We start from the raw sequence: 26,238 nt of genomic DNA, 5'->3' as shown, positions 1-26,238 counted from the left end.
TGTCCCCCTGACTAGCTTATGATACCCTGGCTGGTAAGGGCCGAATGTCATTTATCTTTGTGTCTCTGTGTCAGGATTTGAGCCTGGAATATCCTAAGTCCTTGTTTGAAACATATGTAAAATTAAGCCATCCGGAGAATTTTCCTAAGAGTTAAAATCATCATATATAGAAATAGTAATTATTTGGTACACACTGTGGACCTCTTTTTTTTAACCTGTCATATTTCTTTCTCATCTTCAAAGCAAATCCATGAGGTTAAGAGTTACTTCTCTTGTTTTAGAAATAGCTCAGAGCTCAGAAAGGTGAGATGTCACCTCAAGGTCATATACCTTGGAAGCTGCTATCTTCCTCACTGCCGATTAATCATTTCAACTCCTGGGTCAACAAGGATCAGCAATGAGAAGCCTGAGGATAGTGCTATGGGTCTTCAGGATGACTGGGGGTTTAACAAGCTTCTGGAGTCCTCCAAAGCTTACTGATTGATGGTGCTTCTCTGCAGGGGGAATCAGCTTTGGGAGAACCAAGGGGACATCAGGCTCAGAAGCAGATGACGAAACACAGCTGACATTCTACACAGAGCAGTACCGCAGTCGTCGCCGCAGCAAAGGTAATCGAGTCCTTGGGAAGGTTCCAGAACTGCCATGTGTATTTACAAAGTTCAGGGAACAGATTTCATGATAAATTCGAAATGTAAATCTGTTTCAACACATTTTGCACTGAACTCAGCGTCCCTAAGCCTGATCACACGATTGACCTTCAATCCTGCCTTTTCTTTTCCATTTCTTATTTATTCCCTATCTACAACATTCCCCAAAATAATTAGAGACAATTTCCCCTAAATGTATGCATATTGAAATTTAAATATATATAAAAACAATAATCACATTGAAAGGAAATTGGTGCTAAAAATAAATCATATTTATGTTAGGATGTGTGGAGGTTAATCCATACTATGGATAGTGAAGCAGTTCTTAGCATGAACTATCAATTTACTTTTGCAATTCTTAGCAGCAAAAGTGTAAAGGGAGTATTCTCAAGTGTTAATAAATAGTTTCTATGGGTAGATTTTAACATTTGTCCATGATACTTTGTTTCCCTAGATCTGAAATTTCTGTGGTTGGCCCCTGTCAACAAGGCATTGTGTGACCTACTAAAGAATGTCTTCAACATTTATTCATCACAATGACAATCGATATAAGGGATATGAAAATGCTGGAACAGAATCATTACAGGCCTGCACCTGCAGCTGAAGTCCACAGTTCTCTGATGATTCAGTGGTGTATATAAGAAAACAGCATATTTCAGGAGACATATATAAAAGCAATTCCTCATCTCTGAGTATTACCCAAGGCTAGAAAATTAGCAAATGTAAAGTAGTTTTTGGAGAAGAGAACCTGCAGTGTAATCATGTATTAAACACCAAGGATTGGCACAGATTGACAGGCTTTGATCACTTAATGAAAGGAGAGTCCTATGTTACAGGTGAAGGCATGTCTGTCACCTTGTATTGACTGTCATTATGAGAACTGTGGTTAATCACAAATATTGGTGGGTTATAGATATGTCAGAATTTCTTCCATCCACCATGTTTGTACAGAAGGAAGCTGAAGAGTTATCTGGGGTAGGAACATGTGTTCACCATAGACATTTCATAGTAATGTGATGAATCACATAGCTTTGGGCACATTTTGCCCTTAGGCAAGATATTTACATTCCTTCATCTGTAGAATGGGCCTTGTAATGGCTGCAACTTCCATTTGGAGATGGCTATTGATTTTTAGCACATTATATAAAAAGTCATCACAGTGCAAGGGGAAAATCGAGGTAGACATTATTAATGTGACTTCAATTCTCATTTCTTCGATCCTGATCCTAGTCTCCCTACCCTTGGTACCAGCCATGAAAAAGGACTCCATATGGGAAGTACTTCAATTGACACTTCCCCTGGGATAAATTTTCAGCCTCTACAACCCTTAAAATAATAGATCCTGCTTCTCAGTCCATCCCACACTGTAGCTTTCTGGGATCTATTGCACTGGAGATTTAGAAGTTGGTGATCAATGATTCTAAACTTGTCTTCTCCCTCCTCCAATCCCACAGACAAAATTAGAACCAGGGAATGGTGGGTCTCCTCAGAAGGACAGAGCTATTTACAGCTAATTGGAAAAACATCCATCACTGAGCATGCACCCTATAAATTGGAGTTAAACTTAAAAAAGAAAAGCAAAGGCAAGCAACAGGACTTGAGATGAATTATTTGGCTCAATGCCCCCAGACACTCTAGAAGGCCTGACTGTGTTCTTAGGATAGTGAGGGTAACAGGGCTGTGGCATCCTCTTCCTCCTTCCCCAGCCCTGCTTGTTAATCCAGTGCCAAAGCTACTGGCTTCATCTCTCCTACTTATGTCCCATTAATATTAATCTTCTTCTTCCTCCACTTCTAGGTCCTGGAACACATTTCTCTTCCTTTGCAAGATCCCATGTTTACTCAATTATCTTCTCATTTCTTTTATCTCTTTCTTTTTTCTCTTATCCCCCTGTCTCTTCCATTTTTTTATTTTATTCTCTTCTCATCATCTCTTCTTTCCCCATCTTCTTCCTTTACTACTCATTATTCAGGCATTTCCTAGTGAGCCTTTCCTTCTCTTCTCCCCTCCTTGCATATATACCACAAACAATTCTACAAACAGCAACCACATGGGGACAAAACCAAGTGAAAGTTTCAAAATCCTTGTCCATGTGGAGGTTGTACTATATAATAACATGAAGCTATTCACTGATGAAAATCAGCAAGGAAAAAAGACAGTGAAAAACAGAATCAAATGAAGCAAGAAATTCATATTAGACCCCAGAGCATACTTCCCTCCCTTTGTGCTGGATCACCAGCAGGTGACACTGGTCTTGATATTGCATTTGATAATGCACTTGACCTTGTTGAGGCTGTCAGTCTTCCTGCTATTCCTGAGGCTGCTACTACTGATCTTTTATTGAAGACATAATGTTGGCCAGGGCATGCCAAAGCCTCTGTTCCAACCCAGTGAGCTTAACATCCAATATCCAATTCTTCAGATGCCACAGTTATGCATGCAAGGGCTGTGGCCCCTCTTTGCTCTTCATATACTAAGTAAAGGAGGTGATGAGTCTTCATCACTCAACACATTATAGTGAAAAATACATGATGTAAAAGTGAGTCATGAAAGTTCCGAGAGTCCTCAGGGCTGCCAGAACAACAGAATACAGTATTAAGAATATGGATTCTGATACTAGGCTACCTGAGTTCAAATTCTATCCCTGACACTTGTTAGTATCATATTAAACTTGTGACTTGGACATCACTGTGCATTAATTCCCTGAACTACAAAATGAGGTTATAAGACTAATATTCTAGAAGAGAGTACTAAAGATTAGAATTGATTAATAATCTGTAAAGAATTTAGGCAGATACAAGGGTGGATTAAAGACATTGAAACCGAGCAGAACTACTGAGGAAGGACCTCTGGATTGAGTGTGTCTAGGGAGAGGGGAATCTCATTTCTCTTCTAGGTCAAGTCACTATTTGACATTAGTTAAGATCCAGTTCCCCAGGCTTCTATTCTCTGAAAAATGGAACCGTAGTAGGGAGAGCAGGATCTGGGCAAATCCAGTGTTGGAGCTCCCTTCTCTCTGTTCTATGCATTGGTGCAAATCCCTTTTCACTAAATGTGCCTGCTTTAGGCTTTGTCACTTTGAATCTTTGGTCCAAGGCCTTCCTATTCATTGTTTCTCAAGGGTGTGTGCCACAGACATAGGGATGGCTTCAGCCCTCTAGGTGGACCATGCTTCTCACCATCCTCTTTCCCACCATCCCCTCACTCCCTCCATCTCTGTGGCTGTGATCCAAGCTCCTCCTCAGCAAATGCAGTGAGTCAGAAGTTCCCTGTGGTCTTCCCAGCATGTATGAGCCAGTCAGGCTTGGAAGCAAAAGCTGCAGTATAAGGAAGTCAAGGAGAAAATGATAAAAATACCAGGAAAGGCAAATCCCTATGCTGTAGGAAACAGCTCTCTCGTAGCATTTGGGATTCCATACTAACTCACTGTGCCCTCTTCATATTCATCTAAAAATAAGACATGTGCTCTTTTCCCAAATCAAGAAGCACATGGCATTTGACTACTGCCATATTTGAAGTGCCCAGGAAAAAATATGAGATTTCTGGGGCTATTTGAGGACAGCAGGACCAGTGGGTTTCAATGGTTGCCACTGCTTTCTTGTGTGACCTTGAACAAGTTGTTTCCCATATTTGAGCCTCGTTTCATCAGGCACTAAGAGGAGGTTTACAAGGACTATTTAAGCACTCAGTCTACACTGGTTTACACTGGCTAAGTAAGAACTAACACTGTAAAGGCCTAACACTGGGCTGCTGTGCTATTGACAAAGATGATGGAAGATGAAAGAGCAAAGTGTAGCCAGTCTGAACATTTTTGTTATCCTAACTTTGAATGAAGAATAAGATTGAGAAAGGGTAGGGGCTTCCGTTTTTAATGTTCAGGCTGAAAAGTCACCTAGACCTCAGACATGTCTTCATCTCTTCTCATTTGCTGACTATGAGCCCACACCATCAACATTCTCATCTTTGAAATGAGAGAATAATCTGACAATTAGCCTGATAAGGTTAAGTGAGATAATGGTGATGTCTTTTATATTCTCCATTCTCTTCTCTTTTGTTGTGGTCTGGGATACCTGCCTCCTCTCATCCTGTGGTCTTGACCCCCACAGTGGTCACATATCAGATATCCTGCATATCAGATATTTACATTATGATTCATAACAGTAGCACAATTATAGTTGTGAAGTAGCAGTGAAAGAATTTTATGGTGGTGGGGGGTTACCACAACATGAGGAACTGTATTAAAGGGCCACAGCATTAGGAAGGTTGTGAACCACTGGTTTAGAATCTGCCAAAAGCTTCCCCATGAAGGTCTTTCTCCACACAGTGCAACCCATCCCCTATCATGTATCCAGAGTAATTATTCTAAAAATGTAAATGAGAAGTATGTTACTTATTTAGAAGATGCCAAAGCTTTCCTATTGCATTTAGGACTTTACACAATAGGTTACTAACCCATCTCCAAACCAAAGCAGTGGTTTTGGTGTTGTTTCCACAGAATCCCAAAGGCTTCTTGCTCTATTGTTCTAGGAAATCTTTTCCTAACATTCCTGACTCTGGCTTGCAAAGCTTTCATGTGCATACACAGACACACATACAGACACAGACACACAGACACACACACACACACACACACACACACACACACACACACACACACACACACACACACACACACACACACACACACACACACACGCTCCCCTGGAATGCTCTCTTCTGCTCTGACTGGTGTCACTCACTCTGATATCTGCACTTAAAAGACATCTTCTACATAGCTCTTCCATACCACAGAGAATTTCCCTGTGTTACTCTTTAGCAGATCCTGTCATCTTCCCACTTTACAGACTCCATACCACAGTATTTGGACATTTATTTAGGTGTTTTGAGGTAAGTTTATGTTCTCCATAGAACTGGAGATTTCAGGATGATAAGAAGACCATGTCCATTTGCCTCCCCCAGAACCAAATGCAGGCATGGGCCACAGTGGATACTGATGGCAATTTTGAATAAATGAGTAATGAGAAAAAATGAATAAAAGAAATGACACTGTGATAGGAATGATTATGAAGGCACAGGGTGGCTGCTACTTTCTTGTATGCCTCTCTTAATTATACTCCATTCCTATTTCTGACAAGTGGGTATTCTCTTCCCTTTCCTTCTCCTTCCTGTTCCTAGTGAGTGAAAATGAGGCCCTGGCCCTTTATATTTGTCTACTTCAGTTCACCAGAGAAAGTCATGCCTAAGGTTGGTGGGAGCACCAAATATTGATGGGGAAAGATGGACTCTTTAAACTTGTGTTCTTTGCACAAGGTTAGAATATGAGCCATTCTTGGTGGATATACTGAGACCTGAGACCTTGCATTAGAACATTATACACCTGAGGCCGATGTCTGAGGGAGGAACAAGGAATGAGAGAAGAGGGAATATTTACAACACATCTGACAGGTACACAGCTCTCTCTGTTAACATTTCTCATGAGAGACATAGAATTGGGGTTCAATTCTGCCAGACCTGACTATAAGCTTGGATATCATGTCATCTCTCTGGTCTGGGTGAGACTAACTTCTGGACACTTCCCTTTGTATAAAATCAAGCTATTAAGATGTCCTTCACACATCAAGCAAGTCCATGAAGAGAAAGCTTCCAAAGGTGCTTAATGATGTATTTTTCTTTCTGTGTTTTCACCTTCACTTAAATCATCATTCTCCAGTCCAAACTAAATCAACAACTGCAACAACAACATCTCATTTTTACCAATTGCATCTATGGAAAAAAGAGATTTGTGGCATGCAATCCAAGCTATTTGTAACACTGTTGTGGAAGGACAAAATATTGTCCCAGTAGACTTCATTACAAGGTAGGAAAGTGTAGCTATTACATGGTGGATGAAGAAATGCCAAGAGTGACAAAGAGGTGTGTGTGTGTGTGTGTGTGTGTGTGTGTGTGTGTGTGTGTGTGTGTGTGTCTTAGCATTTCCTAAATATATGATCAACAATGCTTTTTTTTTTTTTTTGTAAATGGCCAGTTAGTAAGCATGTTCAGCACTACAGGCTCTACATTCTGTTAGAACTACTCTACTTCACCGTCATTCTATAAAGAGACTCATGGACAGCATATAAATGAACATATGTAAATAAATGTGTTCCAGTGAAGCTTTATTTTCCATAGTATACTGATCCAAATTTATCCATAGGCCATAGTTAGTTGACTTCTGCCCTAAACCTACATCTAACAAGTAGCCTGACCTGTACATCTGGTCCAGAAAGAAGGTTGGAAATTTCTCAGTGCTTGGTGAAATGAATCGACCTCATATTATATGACTGTGCTGTCTAAAGAGTCTGTTTGACAAGCAAACGATGCCATGCTTGGTCAAATAAATATCCATCTGAGATAACAGTTGTTTGAGGCTTGCTATTGTCATGGTAGTCCATAGAATTAGCTAATGACGGAGTTGAAATGATAGGCTGACACTGGACAGGATTTTACCTTATTAGCTGGAAATGCTTCTGCATGCAGCAAGAAAGGCTGGACTTGGAGTCAGATGTGCACCAAAGTCTGTACCTCACCAGTACCAGTTTAGTGACTTGTAGGAAGCCTGTATCCTTGCAAGGACTCCATTTTCCTGTTAATCATTCAGGAATATTGATACCATACCATCAAGTCTGAATCTCATGCTCAATCTAGTAACATTGGTTACTCACAAATGCAGGTGAAACGTGGAGCTGGGCCATGTGGGAAATGGAGCCTGAACCCCATCATCAGATTTGGTATAATCTCCGGGGAACTGAGTTGCAGCTCACACAGGAAGTGATGCTGATCAGAATAAGCTAGCATATAATTGAAGGTCCAAATGAAAAGTGCAGATGGTGAGTCCAGCTCCAAGCACAGTGCTGATTAGGAGACACAGTGCTGATCAGGAAACACTGTGTCTGAATTGTTTCAGATATGCAAGTACCCAAAATGGGACTCCCAGTTCACCTCTCTGCTGTGGCTGAGTGGCCTTGAGTAGGTCCCTCTCCTTCTGTGGACCATGCTCATATGCTAATTGTTTAGTTACTTCTAGGGATCTGGTCTTTCTGATTCACCATCTGATGCCCATTACTAAGTGTTGCTGATGAGTTTAGCAGAGAGAACCAGGGCACAAACGAGTCAGTTTGGCTTTATTTTTTTTTCTTAATTTTAGTTGCCTATTTTAATTTGGTAACTTAAAGAAAAACATTTATTTTTTTAAATTTTATGTATGAATATTTGCCTGCATGTATATACATATGTATACTACATGAGTGGCTGGTGCCTGCATAGGTCAGAAGAGGACATCAGATCCCTTAAAACTGGAGTTAAAGGTGGTCGTGAACCACTACATGAATGCTAGGGACTGAACCCAGGTCCTCTGCAAGAACAACAAATGTTCCTACTAATGAGCTGTATCCCCAGCCCCAGAATCTGGAGATTCTTAAACTGGGATTTTCTCTTGCTAAGAACTTTTGAATTGTAAGTAAAGCCTTATGTGATGATGAATGGCCTTATGTGATGATGAATGGATATATGAATTTTCCTTATGATCCTGTACAGCAAACACTTCAATGTACATGTCCATGAACACACACACACACACACACACACACACACACACACACACACACACACAATTCATGAAAGTATTTCATTGTACACAAATAAGGACCAAAGTTTAGAGAAGAAAAGCGTTTCCCGGAGGTTAAAAATACCACCCTTAAATGACAAAAGCAAATGAGATGAAATGCTAATAGGTAGAGCTCAGCGATGACATATGGATGCTCTTAACTTTTCTAATCCTTGCAACAGTTCTGTAAGTTTGAAATTATTTCCAGACAAAACACTCATTTGCTTTTAGGATGTGCCTAGACTTCAGAATTAGCAGGTGCAGAATTCAATTTTTGCTCTGCCAGATTGGAGCTGCGTTGCCCTTTCCTTCTGTGACTGGAGCCATTCATGGTTAAAGGAGAGCAAGTCCAGTAGCTCTGTTTCTGCTCTCCCTTAGGCTATTGTGAGGCTTCAATGTGCAAAGGGGGTTCTCAGTCAAGTGAGGCAGTTGTATGCCCAGTTCAGCAACAGGTAGCTCAGCATGCCATGTCAGTACTGGAGACTCATGCCACTCATGGTCACTTTCCAGTGCCCTGGCCCAGAAACTGAGCTTGTTTCTAGAAGAGGAAAAAGCAGACATTTTCAGTGTGATGATGAATTTGGTTGTCCTGGCCTCCTGGGAACATTGTAGCAGCGCTTTTACTTTCACTGTCCTCTGCCTTTTGTCTAAAGATAGCTTTTCCTACAAACACAGCCCGATGCATGCTGGCAGCTGCACTCATAGGACCTGCTACTCAGGAAAAGTAAACACTGCAGACACATTGATCCGTACTTAATCAGCCTCAGAAGAATTTGTAGCCAGAATGACCTGAGAAGGATGGCAAGGCTTTATAGGGCAGGCATAATGTCTGTGTGGTGGGACCTCTGAGCCTGCATAGCAGATCCACACTGAGAAAAACATGACCTGGAGGCTCTAGACAGTCAGCTGGGGTTCCACAGGTGAAGGCAACAGCATCTTCATGGGGTGCCTGTATCTAACTCTCCTAGAGTGTGGAGGTAATTACAGGGAAGCACACACTGTCAGCACTAGGTGAAAGCTAGTTTTAGAGTGAGGCTCCCAGGAAGGAAGAAAGACAGGGAGGGGATAGCCAACTGAGATATGTTGGGTTTTCTGGAAGTCCTAAGCCTTGTCTGCTACTGGATATCATTTCATTTAGTTACTCAAGTCAGAGCCTCAGTTTCCCATCCATTAAACACCCAAATAAAATCTGATGCTCCCTAAGTCTTCAGGTATGCTCTTCTGAGAGTTCATGACAGGAATGGGAAAGAAGGAAGGAAGAAAATGGAAAGGAACAGGTGAAACCGTACTGGATTTATTGAGGTTTCTTTGTGTGGGTCTATTCCTTTTTAATAAATTGTCTCATGTACGTCACAGTAATGTCATTTTACAGGGGAGAAAATAAAATCGTAAGAAAGTTCATGTATGTGATATTACCATGAGGTAAGGGGAACATGATGGTGAACAAGTATGGCCAGGCCCCTCCATAGATGAATGAAATAAGTCAAGTAAAGTGCATAGTACACTGCCGGGGATATAGGTCAGTTAGCAGACTGCTTGCCTAGCATGCAGGAGGCCCTGCATTCTATTCTCAGCAGCATATAAACTGGCTATTGTAACACACACCTCTCTCTAATCTTGGGATTTAGGGGTTGGAGGTAGGAAAAGCAGAACTTCTCTTTTTAATTTAAAACTTATGTTCATTTTTTTAGCATTTCATCTAAAAGTACTATATTTACATCATTTGTACTCTTTCCTTTCCCCAAAAACTCCTGTGTTCATATACTCGCCTCAAATTTGTGACCTCTTCTTCAATTACCATCATTATACATGCAAGTGTGTGTGTGTGTGTGTGTGTGTGTGTGTGTGTGTGTACGTGTACGTGCACCCTACTGAGTCCATTTAATGGTGTTTGTAGGTACATGTGTTTAGGGCTGACTACTAGGAACTGGATAAACTATTAAGTAGCTTGTGTCTGGAGAAAAATGGTTTTTCCTCTCCCAGCAGCTATTGATTGCGTATGTCTGGGACCTTGGGAAATTAAGCTTGTCCACACTGCCGTGTCAACTGGAATTGCAATTATGAGGGCCTGTTTCATCAGCTGCACTGTTGAGATTTCATGTTTGTAGCTTCCCTGCCCTATGTGGAGCACACTGTCTTCATTCCCTAGCTCTTACAACCTGTTTGTTCCCTTTCTGCCATGGCCCCGGAGCCTTAGATGTCAGACTTATGTTTGTAGACATATTAATAGGAACCAGGCACCAGGGTCTTCAAGATCATCCTCAACGAAATGTCATGCCAGTCTCAAATAAAACTGTCTCAAAATAAAATACCCATTAAAGTGCCTGGCCCAGGTCTATGCCCTCAGGAAAGGGGAAGAGGATCTGCATGTTTATGCTGCTGCAGGAAACTCACAAAACCTGACATTATTACTGATATCATTGAGAATTTCCTACTGCCATCTCAGTAAACCCTTTGATAGTGAGGTAACCCCAACAGGGGACAGGAGCCAGGAATAAGCAGCATAAAATCCAGATCCAGCTAGCATTAAAAGGTAAGTTTCCTCTGAATGACGAACACAGCATAGTTGGACCAAATCCTCAGGGCACAGCCATCAGTGTGGGTCCTTGTCCGTGATCTGGTAGGAAAAAGCATGTCAAGAGGAACTTCTGATACTATGCCAGAGGCAGCTGAGCCCAGTCTCTGGGAGATGAATGCGTGTGTTTACACCACAGAAAGTGTTAATTTTTCATTTCTGCACAACTTTTCCAATAAGATGAAATAAAAACCTGTGGAACCCACCCCCTATAAGCTCATATATTTGAATATTTTTTTCTTGGTTGATGGAACTGTTTAGGAACGATTTGGAGGCATGACCTTGTTGATAGAAGTATGTCACTGAGTTTCAAAAGCTCAAACCATTCCCGTTTGTCTTTATCTTCCTCATACCTGTGTACCAATATTTAAGCCCTCATCTAATGTTCCAGCAACATGGCTGGTTGCCTGTTGCCATGCTCCCCACCATGGTGGTCACAGACTAGCACTCCAAAACTCTAAACCCCCCAAATAAAGAATTTCTTCTCTAAGATGCTTTGATCATGGTATCTTATCACAGCAATAGAAAAGTATTGAAAACAAAACTTACTTATAAATACTTGCCGTCAGGTGTACCCTTGAAATAGGGAACTTTCTTGCTAAGGGGTTTGTAGAAATTATGCTAGAGTTCATCAAGTGAATCTTTTTCCTTCCTATTTACTTGCAGAGAAAGCACTTCAGGATGGAGAGGGCTAAAAGCACAGCACTTTATCCCATATAACCATGTATTTTAGTAGCAGCCTTTGCCCAGAATGTCTTTTTTTACTTCTTATTACATACTATGTTTTTTTTTTTCCATTTTCTTCCCTCCCCACTTTCACATTTGCCTCAGTCATGCTGCTAGGCATGTATTAGCTGAAGACGGCAGAAAGTATCTTTCAAATTACAACTCAATCAGCAGCACCTACCCCCAACCCCTGGCCAGTTGATAAACAGGCTATTAGGCAGAGTAGCACACAAGCTCTGGAGTCTTAGATGGCAGACAGAGTGGTGCTTCCCAGACACAGACAGAGGGCCAGCTGAAGAAGCTGGATGGTTGGAACTTGGTTACCAAGTTGGACATATGCTGCTCACTACAGTTCTAGAACCTGCCCCAGGTTAGAGGCAAGTAACTGGGGAGGTGCTCTTGGTTGTGTAAGGGCCTTTCCACACAGTGTAGTCCCCTAACCTCAGTGAGCCTCAGGGCCAGTTCGAAAGTTTTAAAGAACTACCAGGTTCATGGATCTACCTCAGATCCATGGCAAGGGAACGCCTGAGTAAGAAGTCTCCACAATGGTATAAAAGCCTTCCTGGATTCTAATTTCCAACCAAGGTTAAAAGCTACCACTTCATAGCTTTCGCAACACAGTCCACAGCACTCCTTTGTTCTTATTCTGGCCTTTGGCCTCCTTGCCAACGATATCTTCTTCTTCCCAAGCCAAAAACTTGAGCAATTAAAAGAGGAGCACTGAAGCAGCCATTTATTGAGTGTCACTATTGTTCAGAGCCACTGCATAGCCACTTAACTTCCTAGGTCATCAACAGTATGCCTTGTCTCCATATTTAGAGGAATAAAACTACACCCAGACAGAGTAACCTCATGAAGGTCACAGAATCAATGATTGCAGGACCCAGGCTTGAACTGCATTCGTTTTTATTTAGCTAAAATAAAATAAGATAAGATACAATCATTGCCTATAGCACCTCAAATTGTTCCCCATGAGAATGCTGTAGACTGCAGTTCCCTCCCTCCTACCATTGAGAGGTGATGTTTTCATGATGCACAGTACATTGATACCTTACTTTAAGCAGCTGCCACAGCCTTTCTAGAAAGATTTTCATTTCCTTTTCGGGAGAGGAGTCTAGGAATTTGGACTCCTTTTACTGAAAGAAAGAACAATAACATAGAAAACCTAGCTTTGGTCTACTCCTGGAGCTGGCCCTATTTAACAAGACAAAGGATGGAAAATTACAGATTCAGAAATTATTATGGGCTTAGAAAGAGTCCCTCTGATGTCTTTCTTTTCTCCATTCCCTCAAGCCTCAGAGGAAATAGGCATTGGCTTTCTATCGTTTAAAGGTTCCTTGCAGACTTCCTCTGCACATACCTGCAGAAAAATCATGCAGTCTAGGCAAATGAGAGTTCCTTGAAAGCAGGGAGAGAGGCGGCCAACTTCAAACACTCCCTTCCAGGGCCCGCAGGTCTGTGAAATAGTGTTTAACTGTTCTCCTTTCTCTGGCTCCTTTGCGATGCCAACCAGCACAGTACCTGACAGCCCTGCATGCAAGGGAGGGAGATGGCTGTCAGGAATCAAATGGGAGACCAAAGGCGATAAAGCAAACATGTCGTTTTTAGTTGCTTACACTAGCAGGAAGGAATTATCAGTCTCTCTCTCTCTCTCACATCCTTGTTTTTCAGCTAAACTCAGCAGGGTTTTCCCTCCCTTTCCTTAGAATGAGAGACCGTGATGCTCTACTTCCAGTTCCAAGGGAGCACAGTCAGCCATCCTTGTTGTTCTCCCCTGTCCTACATGATAGACGGCATTCCCTTACCCCTACAAAATTCTCCATATGAAGAAGCCAGCTATAGGCTTTGGAGCACTCACTGTGTGAGCAGAGCTACAAATGATGCTTGTTTACATGACCTTATATAGTACTGACTCTTAATTTGGGTGATTTTCTTTTCCAGGCCTTACTTCACTCATCTCCATAATGAAGTAGTGGGTGCTGGAAGATGGCTGTTGGTACATGCTTGCCATGCAGCACGGATAGGAGAGAGATGCCCCACTACCCATCAATGCCTGAGGCAGGTGGAAGAGCTGGCCCTGAGGTCAAAAGAGCAAGAGACATAGCCCTGCCCCTCATCTGCTGCAGCACTCAGGAGAGTGGCCCCTATGCGACACCTGGGCAACACAGTAGAGCTGGCCAGCACAGGTCCTGAAGGTATAGATGTGGGAGATGAGCAAGCAGACTGGGCCCTCTGCTTGCTCATCACTCCAAAGGGTAAACTCTCCAAGGCAATGCCGGAGAGCTCACCCTGGTGGGGGAGGACAAGGGAGAGCTGCCATGCTTACCAACACTGCAACTAACCAGGCCCAGAACCAGGGTTATGGGTTGGTGCACCCCAACATCCACCCCATCTATGATCTGCTGGAGTACATGAAGGGACTGCTCCTGCAGACCCAAAGCTACTGGATTTCCACAACACAGGGCAACAGCAGGATAACCAAGAGAAGTCCCAGTGAGGGTCTAGCATTAATAGTGTAGCAGAAACCAAAGGCTTTGAACAAGACCAATGGCTCTTTGTAATGAACGCTTAGAAGTAAGGGTATATAGACAAAAGTGTTTGCTGTGTGACTCACTACGTCACTCTACAAATTCCATGATGTGATTCTCCCCCTACTTTTTTTTCTTTTTTGTTTTCTTTTTTTTTTTTTCTCTTAAATTTTATCTGGGGAGGAGGTCACTTCAAGGGCAGAGGGCAGATACTCGGGGACAGGAAATGAATGGGATCAAGATGCATGATATGAAAGACACAATAAATAAAAAGAAAGTTTTAAAAAATGCTTGCAAAAAAAAAGAAAAAAAAAAAAAAAAAAAAAAAAAAAAAAAAAAAAAAAAAAAAAAAAAAAAAAATGCTTGCCATGTAAACATGAGGTTCTGAGTTTTATCCCTGGCACCAAGGACGATGCAGGATACAGTGGGGTTTATTTGTAATTCCAACACTGGGGGCATGGGACAGAGGCTGGGAATTCCTGGGTCTTGTTGGCCTGCCAATGTTGCTGAATCTGAGCACTCCAGATTCAATGTGAGACCCCATCTCAGAAATAAGGTGGAGGGTGTTGGTGAAAGACACTCCATGTTAATCCCTGACCATCACATGACATATAAGTATGCTTCTGTATACACACATGCAAACACATATAAATAGAGGTGATAATCCCATCTTACCATGAATGTTATGGTGATTAAAAGTTATCAGGTGTTATTAAAGGTATGGGAAGCAAGACAGTAAGAAAAAGGCAAATGAAGGTAAATTGAGCTGGAATCAGACAGTGCTTGCAATGACAAATTCAATCATTCATTCAGTTAGCTAATGTGATCTCTGAATCTACTTCTATTAAGACCTCAAGTACTGATAGTGGGAAATAAACCAACAATGTGGTTGTCTTAGGACAGTTTATAGTCATGCCAAGGCGAAAGAAGAAGAGAGAGAAAGAGTATTTTACAAGTAAATACACATATGGGTATTTAATTCTAAGCCACGAGAAATGCCTTTGACAGAAAAGTAAAATTAGCAAAATCAAGAGAAAGCCAGGAGTTATATCATTGAAGAACCAATATTACTGATACATACACCCAAAGAAGGACTGGAATTTGACCCACTATTAAACAGATCCATGTCCAGGTCAGTAAGAAAAGCCTGGGACTTTAGCCACTATGCATTGAGGATTCTGGGGAATGATGAAGTTGAGGAATCCATTATCTTGTTTCTATTTTACAATGTCAAAATTTCTATAGTAGAAGAAAACCTAGAGGGGAGAGAAAAGGGGTTGGGGGCAGGGAGACCAGGTGGAAGGAGGAATTCTGAGTGAGCTTGTAATGGACAAAGATAAGGAATATGCTGAATCTATAAGGAGCAGGACCAGTGACCATTGAGGTTTAATGATAATAAGCCCTAATTTCTGGCATAGGAGCAGACAGAAAGGCCCACCATGGAAGGGAGAAAGAGGAAGTTTTATGGAGAGAAAAAAATGAACTGAATGGTGGAGCTACTGCCTTTGGGGCATCTATGGAGACCTTTGACAAGCAAATCTGAGCTCAGGTGTGAGTTAGCTGAGGGGAAAAGGATGCTATAGTCTCAAAGGTAGTATGTTATCATTCCATTCTAAATGACCAGTTCCCAAAACCTTAGCATTTGCAAACAATGTATACTTACAATTTAGGGGTTCTATAAGTAGGAAATACATTTGCAGCACAGCTGGGCTCTCTACTCTGGCCTTCACAAAGCTGTGGTTGTTAATGGATGCTGCAGCCTCATTTGAGACACAGAGAACTCTTCCAGGCCCATGGAGTTATTGGCAGAATGCATGTCCTTGTGTCTGTAGGAGCTGTGTGCCTGCTTTCCTGATAGTTGAGTACAGGAACCACTGTGAAAACTTGAGGCCATACACATGGCTTTGCCACCTGGCCTTCTTCATAGACAGTTCACTATGTACTGTTTCAAGGTCAGCAGGAAAATATTTCACATTCATTACCTTCCTTAAGATCCTAGGTTTTTTTTTTCAAGGATCACCTGAATTGGCCAGTCCTATCCAGGATAAACTCCTTTTTGATGCATACAGAGCCAACTGATAAAGGACCACTGTCATATCCTAGAAATCTCTGCACCCCTGTCATATAATATGACCTAATTATGGAATATCATATTCACAGCCCCATCCATATTTAAAGACGGGGGGCATAGTGTATATGTGAGGGCTGGAAATGTTAGAGACTATTTTAGACACTACTGGATTTTAAACAATGGTATAAGAGTAAGATGTGATTCTAGGAAATGACAGAACTAGAAGTAGAAGAGGCTAGGATACACCCTGCAATAATAGACTCAGGACTGAATCAAACCAGTTCAGGGAAACTTGTCATGAGAACACTTTAGGGGTACAGGACATGCAGATCCTGAGGACATGTGTTACAGCACCGTCACTCAGTCAGACCCATTATGTGTTAGAATGACACAGACCTTTCCTTTATGACTCTCAGTGAGCCAAATTGATAACCATGAACCTCTTCTAATTAGAGAGAACTTAAGACAATTCAGGGTCAGCTTGGCTTGAACTGTAAAACACTTAAAAACCTTGAGCAAGAAGCTTTGCCTCTATCAACTCAACAGGCTGTGCTGCTTGAATAAATTACATCTGAGGCCTCTCGATTCTTTTCACTTGCCATTTAGTATGCACTGCAAATTCTAGGAACAGTATGGCTTTCTGGATTGTCGAGGTCAATAAGACATGGCTTGAGACTGTCAGATGTTCCTCCCGCAGTTTCCACCCACATTCTACCCACCCTTAAGGCATCTGTACAGCGGAGGTGTTTCAGAATTAGTGAGGATGCTGTATTCACTGCTTTTACCTCTTCTTCACCACTGTAAAATAATGTAATGATGCTCCTCAAACAAACAGAATACACAGAGAAGAACAATCCACATCTAGGCCAGTGAACTCATGTCATACCTTCTCTGTCCACATTCCTGTGTGTCCTCTTTCCCAGTGCTGTGGTTACAATAGACACTCACATTTGTTCCCTGTTTCGGCACCATATTTTTCTATGACAATATGAATTTGTCATGAAGCTGTAAACCTGAATGTAGCCAATGTAGTATAATCTCTAATACTGAAAGATTAGCATGAGCCCGAATGTCCAACAAGAGGGGAATGGCTGAGTAAATGATGATTCATCAGCTTGTGATAATACTGTGCAGCTAGATAGTTGCAAAGTAGTGCAGAATTTATAAACCACAGTGATTGCTTCTGAGGCCAAACAGAACAATTCATTTAAAAAGAAATATGTGGGTGAATCACAATATGTTGTACATGGTTGTATTTATTTATCCTTCTGTTATTTATACCCTGCCTAGTTCTAAAAGGGACTTGAGGTAGGTGGATTTGATGGAAGTAGCCCAGGCTCCAGTATTTAATTCATGGTCTTTGGAGCTAAACACCTAGTGGTGAGTCCTGGCACTGTGAATGTGGGGAGATAATCACACACATTCACTGGCCTTTACTTCCTTAGTTCTGCTTTCCTTATAGCAGTTTGTTCTAACAAAGGTTTCAAGGTTGAAATAAAATCATCTGAGTCCATGACTTAGCACAATTTCTGGACAGATGCAAATGATAAACAAATAGTGGCTCCAGAATGGACCCCTTTACCTCACTATTAAGGAGCCTATCTCAGCAGCAAGGTCTTACCATCTCAAAGGTCTGTTATATCTTTAAATTGATTTCAAATTTGAGAAGTGTTGTTTGTACTTGTTTTATTATTCATTTAAATCTCTGCATACCTGGTGTTGACATCCCCAGAGGCGTGAACATATCTTATCTTCACCTAATGGTGAAAACAGAGAAAAAAAAAGGGGTGGGGAGAAGAATCAAAAGTAAATATTAACATCTTAGTTGGAAGGGTCCTGTCCCATGAGATTGATCTTGTATTCATTCTATCTGTGATGCATGAGTTTGAGGAAAGGGCAGTTTTCTCCCTTAGCATGGTTCCCAGAACTATGCACATAGCAAATATGCTGGACTTCTTTTTTAAAAAAATATCTATTAATTTTGGAACTTTAAAACAGAATTTAACAGACTGGTGCAGAACCAGGGCATTTTTCACCTGTTTTTGTGACCTTTCTCTAGTTGTGACTGTGGCTGGGAATCATTGCCTTAAGGCACCACACTGAAAGTGAGAAGGACTGGTAGCCTCTGCTCTTGAGATATTGTTGAGGTGTAGAGGGTGCTAGAATGCGGAACATCACTTCCCTCTAGTTCTGCAGCTATAATTTTTTTCTAGCAATGCACACCATGATTCTATAATGTCCTTGCTGGGTCTCCAATTCTGCTTTTCAGTTCAAGGTACCTTTTCCTTTTAAATGAAAGCAAATGTAATCTGGTATGAGCCGTATACTTATAACAAAAGAAGTCTAGAGGGAAGGGTTTAGGATACATAGGGTCTGTCAATCAAGAATGTCTCTAAGGAAGAATAATGTTGCAACAGATGCCTAAAGAAATAGCAGTGGAAAACTTGAAACAAAGAGATGACAGGCTCCTCCAGGCCACTGAATTGAGCTCAAGCAGGTGACTAGTTTTTGTTTTTTGTCTTTATTAAGGAATTTTTTATTCATTTTACATACCAACCACATACCTCCCCTCTGTTCCCTCCTCCTGCCCCAGCCTTCCCCTCCCCAACCCACTCCTATTCCCTCCTCCAAAAAGGTAAGACCTCCCATGGGGAGTCAGTAAAGCCTGGTACATTCATTTGAGGCAGGTCCAAGCCCCTCCTCCTGCATCAAGGTTGTGCAAGGTGTCCCATCTTAGGTAAAGGCCTCCAAAAAGCCAGCTCATGCACCAGGGATAGATCCTCATCCTACTGCCAAGGGGCCCTCATAGAGACCCAGCTACACAACTGTCTTGCTTGTGCAGAGGACCTAGTTCAGTCCCATGCAGGTTTCACAGGTGTTGGTCTGAAGTTCATGAATTCCGTCTTGCTTGGTTCAGTTGTCACTGTAGGTTTCCACATCATGATCATGACCCCCTTTGCTCGTGGAATCCCTTTTCCCTCTCTTTGACTGGACTTCTGGAGTTCAGCCTGGTACTTGGCTATGGATCTCTGCGTCTGCTTCCATCAGTTACTAGATGAGGGCTCTATGATGACAGGGTGACTAGCTTTTAAAGCTAAGGGTATTTCAGTTCCTGTGACTCTCAGCAAAAACATTCTATAGACCCAGGAATCCAGAGAGAACCGAAGCATGGCTTCACTTGTTCTCACCATTTGATGAGGAGGGTACAGTCCCAGGAACAGTTCCACAAAGAATGGAAAAGATCTGTGAGAAAGGGTAGAGACTTTCACACATGCTGACGTAAAGGAAGAATACCTGAGGTGGGAGACGGCTGAACTGAGCCTTAAAACAAGATGGCTTCACACAGAAGAACTGAGTGAGATAGAGGAAAATGTCTGACACACTGTAGATGCTCAAAATAATATAATAATATAAAGCCTGGGGGATGAGAGCTTGGACACTGGTTGGATTCACTATAGTGATGAGACCATCAAAGACTTTCACTAGTGAAGTGATGACTTCAGATCTATGTGGCTGAAAGGTCACTCTACCTTTGCTCGAAGCTGTACAGTGTGGAACAAGAGTAGAATGAAGGAAACCAAGTAAGAGAGGGTAGTCACAATTTGGGTAGAAATGGACACCATCTGGCCTAAGGCAAAAGCCATGGAGATAGAACAAGAGCACATTCTTTGTTGTCAGAGGCCACACCCATGGAGCTGCCTCATGTGACCCAGCCTGATAACCATAGCAACAGCCTCTTTAACATCCCTGGCCAGAAAGAATGATAACAAACTCTTACATCTGTTCCTGGAGGTCCTGCCTCTATTTTTTCCTTTTTTTTCCCCTCGCTTTGATTGTATCTGATCCAGCCTCACTGGGTAATTGAGTGTTTGAGAGTGAAAAATTATCTCAGCAGCTTGGCCCTTATCTTGACAGGGAAGCAGCACTTTTAATTTAATTTTGCTCAGAGACGCAAGGGTAACAAATTTCACTAATCGCCTGGCTGTCGCCCTCCGCATGGTAAGGAGCCGTTTGTTACCAGGCAGCCCAGCATAAATACATGTGGGGGAGCAAACAGGGGAGAAAGACAGGGGCTGAGGAGGAAGGAGGGGACAGCTGCAATCAATCTGGGCCTGACTTGGGCTCTGTTATCAGTGTGAAACTGGAGGTGGGAGGCAGGCTGTAGAGCATAGAAAGGGATTTGGGGTGTAGACCCACTTGAGCTCTTGGCCCTGCTTTGCCTCCTCTCGAGCCAATGACCGGCAGCTCTGCTCTTTGGCTGCTTATCTGTAACACTGAGATGTTACCCCATCCCCACCGCTCTGGTTGTTGTGAGAGTTCATCTGGAAGCCACTCTTATACACACATTGCTGCTGGATGTTAAAGGAAAAACCCTGCTGTGCTGTGGCTTAGTTTTCGTCAACTGGACACAAACTAGAATCATCTGAGGAACTGCCTCCATCAGACTGGCCTGCAGGCATTTTGTGTGGGGGTTTCTTGATTAATGTTTGTAGTTGGAGGGCCTACCCCACGATGGATAATCCCATCCTTGGATAGGGAGCTGGAAGTATATAAGAAAGCAAGTTGAACAAGCCTTGAAAAGCAAGTCATGGAGTGTCCCCCCATGGGCTCTGCTTCAGTTCCTGCCTCCAGTTCCTACTTGAGTTCCTGTCTTGGCTTCCCTCCGTGGTGTGACGTAGAAGTATAAGACAAATAATCCTGCTCCAGGTGTTTTGGGTCAGAGTGTTTTATCACAGCAACAGAGACCAAACTATAACACCTGCCAAGCCCTTCATCCAGTTGTTTCTTTCAGGAAATCACTTTAAATGACTGTCTGTTATTTCTCTCGCACCCCTCCAATGATGGAAAGCCTAATAATTACTGAAGCAGCTGATAGCTCCTACTCCTGGAGAATTATCATTCTTAAAGTGTTCATACCTTTAGACTCTCAAGTTAGCCTCACTCTGTTTTCTGGACCCTGCACACTTCTTCCAAAGTGATTCTCCTATGGCTTTGGATATTAAAATAATATTGTTTCTTTCAGTACCTAGCAAAAACTAGCCCATAGAAATGGCAGGCTATAAAAGCCTTTCTTATAAGTCATATGGCACTTGGAAACAGATATTTAAAGTTATCTAACTGCAGAGCTTGCAAGCATTTTGTTGCATTTTTGCTGGTAAGTTATGTAATAGCACAGGGGTGAAAGCTAGAAATGCAGTGTCCCAATGCCTGGCCACATACACACCAGAAAAAGGCCCATCCTAAAATATCCATTCTTAAAAAGCAGTTCAGATTCTCGTTACAGTGCACCCATTATAGCATCAGGGCTGGGAAGCAGGGGACACCATAAAAAAAATCAATCAATTACTTCCTTTCCCCACTTCCCCTGTAACCCTACCCACTCCCCACTCTTTCCAGATTCCAGTCAGTGAACCCGTGGTTCTAGATTTATGAGCCTTCTTGGGGTTTCTCTTTCTTCCATTTGAGAGGTCTTGACTCTTCCTTCTCTCAGCTAATTAAAAACCCCCATCCTGGGCAGGCAGCCTTGTATCTCAGGCTAGTGGACAGAAACATGGATACTGTGTTGATAAATCACTCCCTGTGGTGTGTGTGTGTGGTGGGGGAGACTGGAACTCTTGTGGAGTGGAGCCTGCTCATCCTATGCACCTCTGAACAATTCATAAAAATGGACCATGTCCACCCTACCAACACTAAAAGTAACTTCATTAGAAGCAGGAATGTTTTTAGGGTTGGAATGGCACTTGAGCTGGCTGCTGAACATATGTGCTATGTGGTCTGATTGCCTGAAATACCTATGATGAGTTACACTTTGCCTCCAGGATAAATCCTGGACTTCTCAACTTAACACTGGGTAAGATGCAGCCTAGCATTTAAAAACATTGCCTTCAGAAGCACATAGACTGCTGCATAGCCCCATGTGGTGATACTGTGTTCCCCAAAATATTGTAGACCCTAATAAACTTATCTGGGTCAGAGAACAGAACCACCACTAGATATAGGCCAGGAAATGGTGGCACACACACACACACACACACACACACACACACCTTTAATCCTAGCATTCCAGAGGCAGAGATCTGCCTGGGTCTCTGTGAGTTCAAGGCCACACTGGAAACAGCCAGGTGTGGTAACAAGAGTCTTTAATCCCAGGATGTGATGGCAGGAAGCAGAAAGGTATAAAAGGCATGAAAACCAAGAACTAGCCTGGTTAAGCTTTTAGGCTTTTGAGCAGCACAGTTCAGCTGAGAGGCATCCAGTCTGAGGAAACAGGATCAGCTGAGGAATTGGCAAGGTGAGGGAGCTGTGGCTTGTTCTGTTTCTCTGATCTTCCAGCATTCACCCCAATACCTGGCTTCAGGTTTGTTCCTATTAATAAGACCATTTAAGATTTGTGCTATAGCCCCAGTTTTTTTAGATGCATTAATTAGTCCCATGTTCCATAGTTTTCACTTATGAAATAAAATGAAACTATATATCTGACATTGACAGATATATGTATACATATGTGATATATAATTGCATATGTGGATATATATATCTATGTGCTTTAGGATCCACTCACACACATAATCATTAGCATATTCCTTAGCATCCCATACCACCAGTAGCTGCTACTACAACCCCTACAACAGTAGCCATTCCGACCATTGCTGTTGGGTGTGCTACTGTTTTGTTGATATCAACACCTAGATCTCAAACCTTAAATGCCATTCTCTGTGTTGATATTACAGAAAACATGCCCAGCCATATCCACATGCTAATGTCTTCTGGGCTAATTTGTCAGCCCAAGGCACTATGTTTGCACAGCTTTGTGAAATAAAATATAAATTCCTTTTAGAAATATTTGGAATGAATTTTCTAAAACTTCCCAATGTTTCTAGATAAAATATCAACATGGTGGCATGTCCCTTGTTTCTCTTTTATCATGGGGTCCCTCTCTCATTCTAAAATCATGATTAGTGCTGAGTGATTTGACAAACCCCTTTACAGAATTAGAGATAACAGCAGTGACTCTCTTAGACTTGAATTTCTGGTTCTTGGTATCATGTTTAACACAGGATACATGAAATAAAAGTCAGCAAATAGAATTCCAGAGAGTGTCATCCCTCTATAATTAAGGTTCTTCTCATCCTGCTAGATCTTTATTACTTAGTCATCCTTGAATTCCCTCAAGGTGAGGGCCAGTACTAATAATGGCTATCCCTGGGCTTGCATAAATGGAGTGAACTCTTGCCCTTTACTGGCAGGTGACTTTCCCAGACCACAGAGCAAACAGGTTCTCTCAGTCTTTAATCCTCTAGGATAGGCTTTGTTTCATTCTCTGCTTCATCTGCTGAAGTCTGAAAGGATCTCTGCAATTCAGTGTTATTTGCACCTTCTCTGTTTTGCAGATACCCAGGTAGAAGAGAAAAAATTTTTTACTCAATTTGTTCCCCCATAGCCCAGAAGAAAGAACTACCTGGGAGTGCCCCTATGTGGTGATGCACACAAGTTTTTCCTCCTTTGGGGGAAGGAGTACCTTGTCCAATTATTCATTCATTAGTCATGCATCTATCAGCCATGCATTGAGGGTATATTCTAGTCTTTACCCTGTGGTAAGTGCTTGAGATAGAAGATAAATCAAACCCAGTTCCTAGCCCTGGGAAATTTATACACAGGAAATTTATTTTCTGTTGGGGAAAGAAGGGTGACATGAACATAGAGATTTACAACCCTTTGTGACAAATAACATCAAGCATTCTGTGCATGCCATGGTAACACAGAAGAGGGTCTTCCTCTCCTGCCTGGAATAAGGAGTGGGTGTTAGGAAGAGTGGATGGAGGGGGCATTTGCTGATACAGATGAGGTCTCAAAGGAATAGACAGAGTCAAACAATATCTGAAAATACAGTGGGGGAGGGCCATGTAGGCACAACGTTGGGCTGAGTGAAGGGAGGGAACATTCAGCCAGGCCTGGTCCTGTGGGGATTGAAGACCCAAATCAAGATCTCGGACTCCATTGCTACAGGCATCAGGAATGCAAGGGAACATTCGTCCAGTTACCTAAACCCATACTTGCATGACTGCAGATTCTGGCTTTTGTCTCCTGTGGATTTTTGCTGTGTTATTTTTGCATTGACTTTCCTTTTTTCTCACACTTTCTCTGTTCCTATCTTCATGTTCTTTGCCCTTCCTTTTCCCCATTATCGATGTCCTTTTTGTCTCATTTCATGGCTTTAGTCTTTGTTTTCCTCTTTTTACCATGTCAACGTTAGTTCTGTTTTTCCTTACCTGCAAAACTCTCCGTTTCATCACAACTCCACCTTTTAAAACTTAGGATACCCAACCCTGGAATGCTGCAGAACACTGAACCCAAACTGCAAGTTCTTCATTTGTCCATTCACTTGCTGAGACTCATTAGTGACAGCATCTAATTTCAATGCACTACTAGCTTTGATTTATCTACTATGCCCAGCACCTACCACAGGGTAAAGAAGAGAATGCACACACTGTGTGACTGATGAATTCATGTACCTTCCTTTCGTCACTACTACATTTTGCATTAAATCCCCTTCCCTTATCCATAACTCTAGAAACCACCACTCAGTGCCTTGGGTGCTGATCCATAGGACCATAGAGTCAGAAACTCTAGGATTATGCTTTAATGAAGAGACTGGAACTTGATATGCAGTGTCTATTCTATTTGATGATTCCATTGTATTTTTCTTTCCCCTATCTCTGTCTCAATCTTCCCTCATATTCCCATGTCCTCTTTCCTAGTGCCTTCTCCCTCTGGTGCACCTACTACTAGGCAGCAAAAATATTTGTATCTAAATGAAAGTGCTAGCAAATGGAGAGAGTGATCTGTAATTGAAAGATGATGGTTTAGGCAGAAGACATTTGTTTTCATACTCCCAGTGCTGGGATTCACAGTGCCTCAAACCAGCTGAGACTTGAGGAGTCTGTATTAGATGTGGATTTAGAGGCTGCCCAAGGAGCCGGAAAACCGAACTAGACAAATTCAAAGGTATGTGCCACTCTGAAAAGGTTTCATTCTTAAAAACAGTAAAATTATTTTTTCTGTCACTCAGTAAATGGTTTGGGGGAGATCTTGCTGGTACAGCAGGGAGATGTGGGAAAGAGGATGAGGAATTGGTCTGCACATTCTTGAAAATACCTCCATCCAAAGCTGAGCATTGTTGGTGCCACTCTCAACAATTCTCTTCCCTTCATTTCAAGCTCTTTATTTGTAAAATAGGAATGATAGCATTGCAAAAAAGGCATGTTGTGCCAAATATGCATATTGACTTAATCACTTTTGTAACCTTTACTTTTATTGATTTTATTTATTTGTATGAGCATCTGTCTATGTGGATATCTGCTGTATGTGTGTAGACAGTTGCCTGCTGACATCAGCATGGAGCATCTGAAATTGGAGCTACAGGTGGCTATATGCCACCCTATGTGGATGCTGAGCTCAAGTCCTCTGGAACCAGCAGCAAGTGCCCTTAACTACTGAGCAATCTCTGCAGACCCAAATTAGATCTTTTAAATCATATGTAAAAGAAGAGGACATTAAGGTTTGGAGATATTTAATCACTTACTATACAGTGAGAGGATTAGAGCATTTACCTATGTGTGTTTGACCTCCACGTCGATACTTTAGTCTCTAGCATTATACTGCCTTATAGCTGGGTCTAGACATGGGATTTGGAGCTTATCCTAAATCCAGGATGATCTTAGCTTCTGATAGCGAACTTACATTCATCTATCAAAATCCTTTTCCCAAATACAATCTCAGTTCATAGTTCTGTGTGGACATCTTTTGGAGGGCTCAGTTCAACCCATGACAAGTAGACAATAGAGATAAAGTTAGAAGAAAGCAGACAGCAGCTATACACCAGAAAGTGGGCATTCTGGTTAGCACCCCAAGTAACTTATACTTCTTAATCTGGGTGATGCAAGGCCAAACTTCCCCTCTAGGAGTTTCTCCACTTGAAATATCAGAAATAACCTGAAATTACACTTAATACCTTCCTAATGGGGATTTTCTGGAACTCCAGTGTTTGG

The 26,238-nt window shown here is 42.0% G+C and overlaps 1 protein-coding gene across 4 annotated transcripts in view; it reads left to right on the top strand.

The window, feature by feature from the left end:
- Positions 1–26,238, top strand: part of Astn2 (astrotactin 2) — a 948,854-nt gene that overhangs the window by 310,297 nt on the left and 612,319 nt on the right. For all 4 annotated transcript variants that reach the window (XM_028887868.1, XM_028887866.1, XM_028887865.1 and 1 more), the window contains one exon: positions 501–608. In XM_028887868.1, coding sequence (XP_028743701.1) covers positions 501–608 — 108 coding nt within the window. The remainder of the gene's footprint in view (positions 1–500; positions 609–26,238) is intronic.

This window comes from Peromyscus leucopus, chromosome 2, assembly GCF_004664715.2.
Source record: "Peromyscus leucopus breed LL Stock chromosome 2, UCI_PerLeu_2.1, whole genome shotgun sequence".
Taxonomy (NCBI): Eukaryota; Metazoa; Chordata; class Mammalia; order Rodentia; family Cricetidae; genus Peromyscus; species Peromyscus leucopus.
This window is presented reverse-complemented; position numbering and strand designations above follow the sequence as displayed.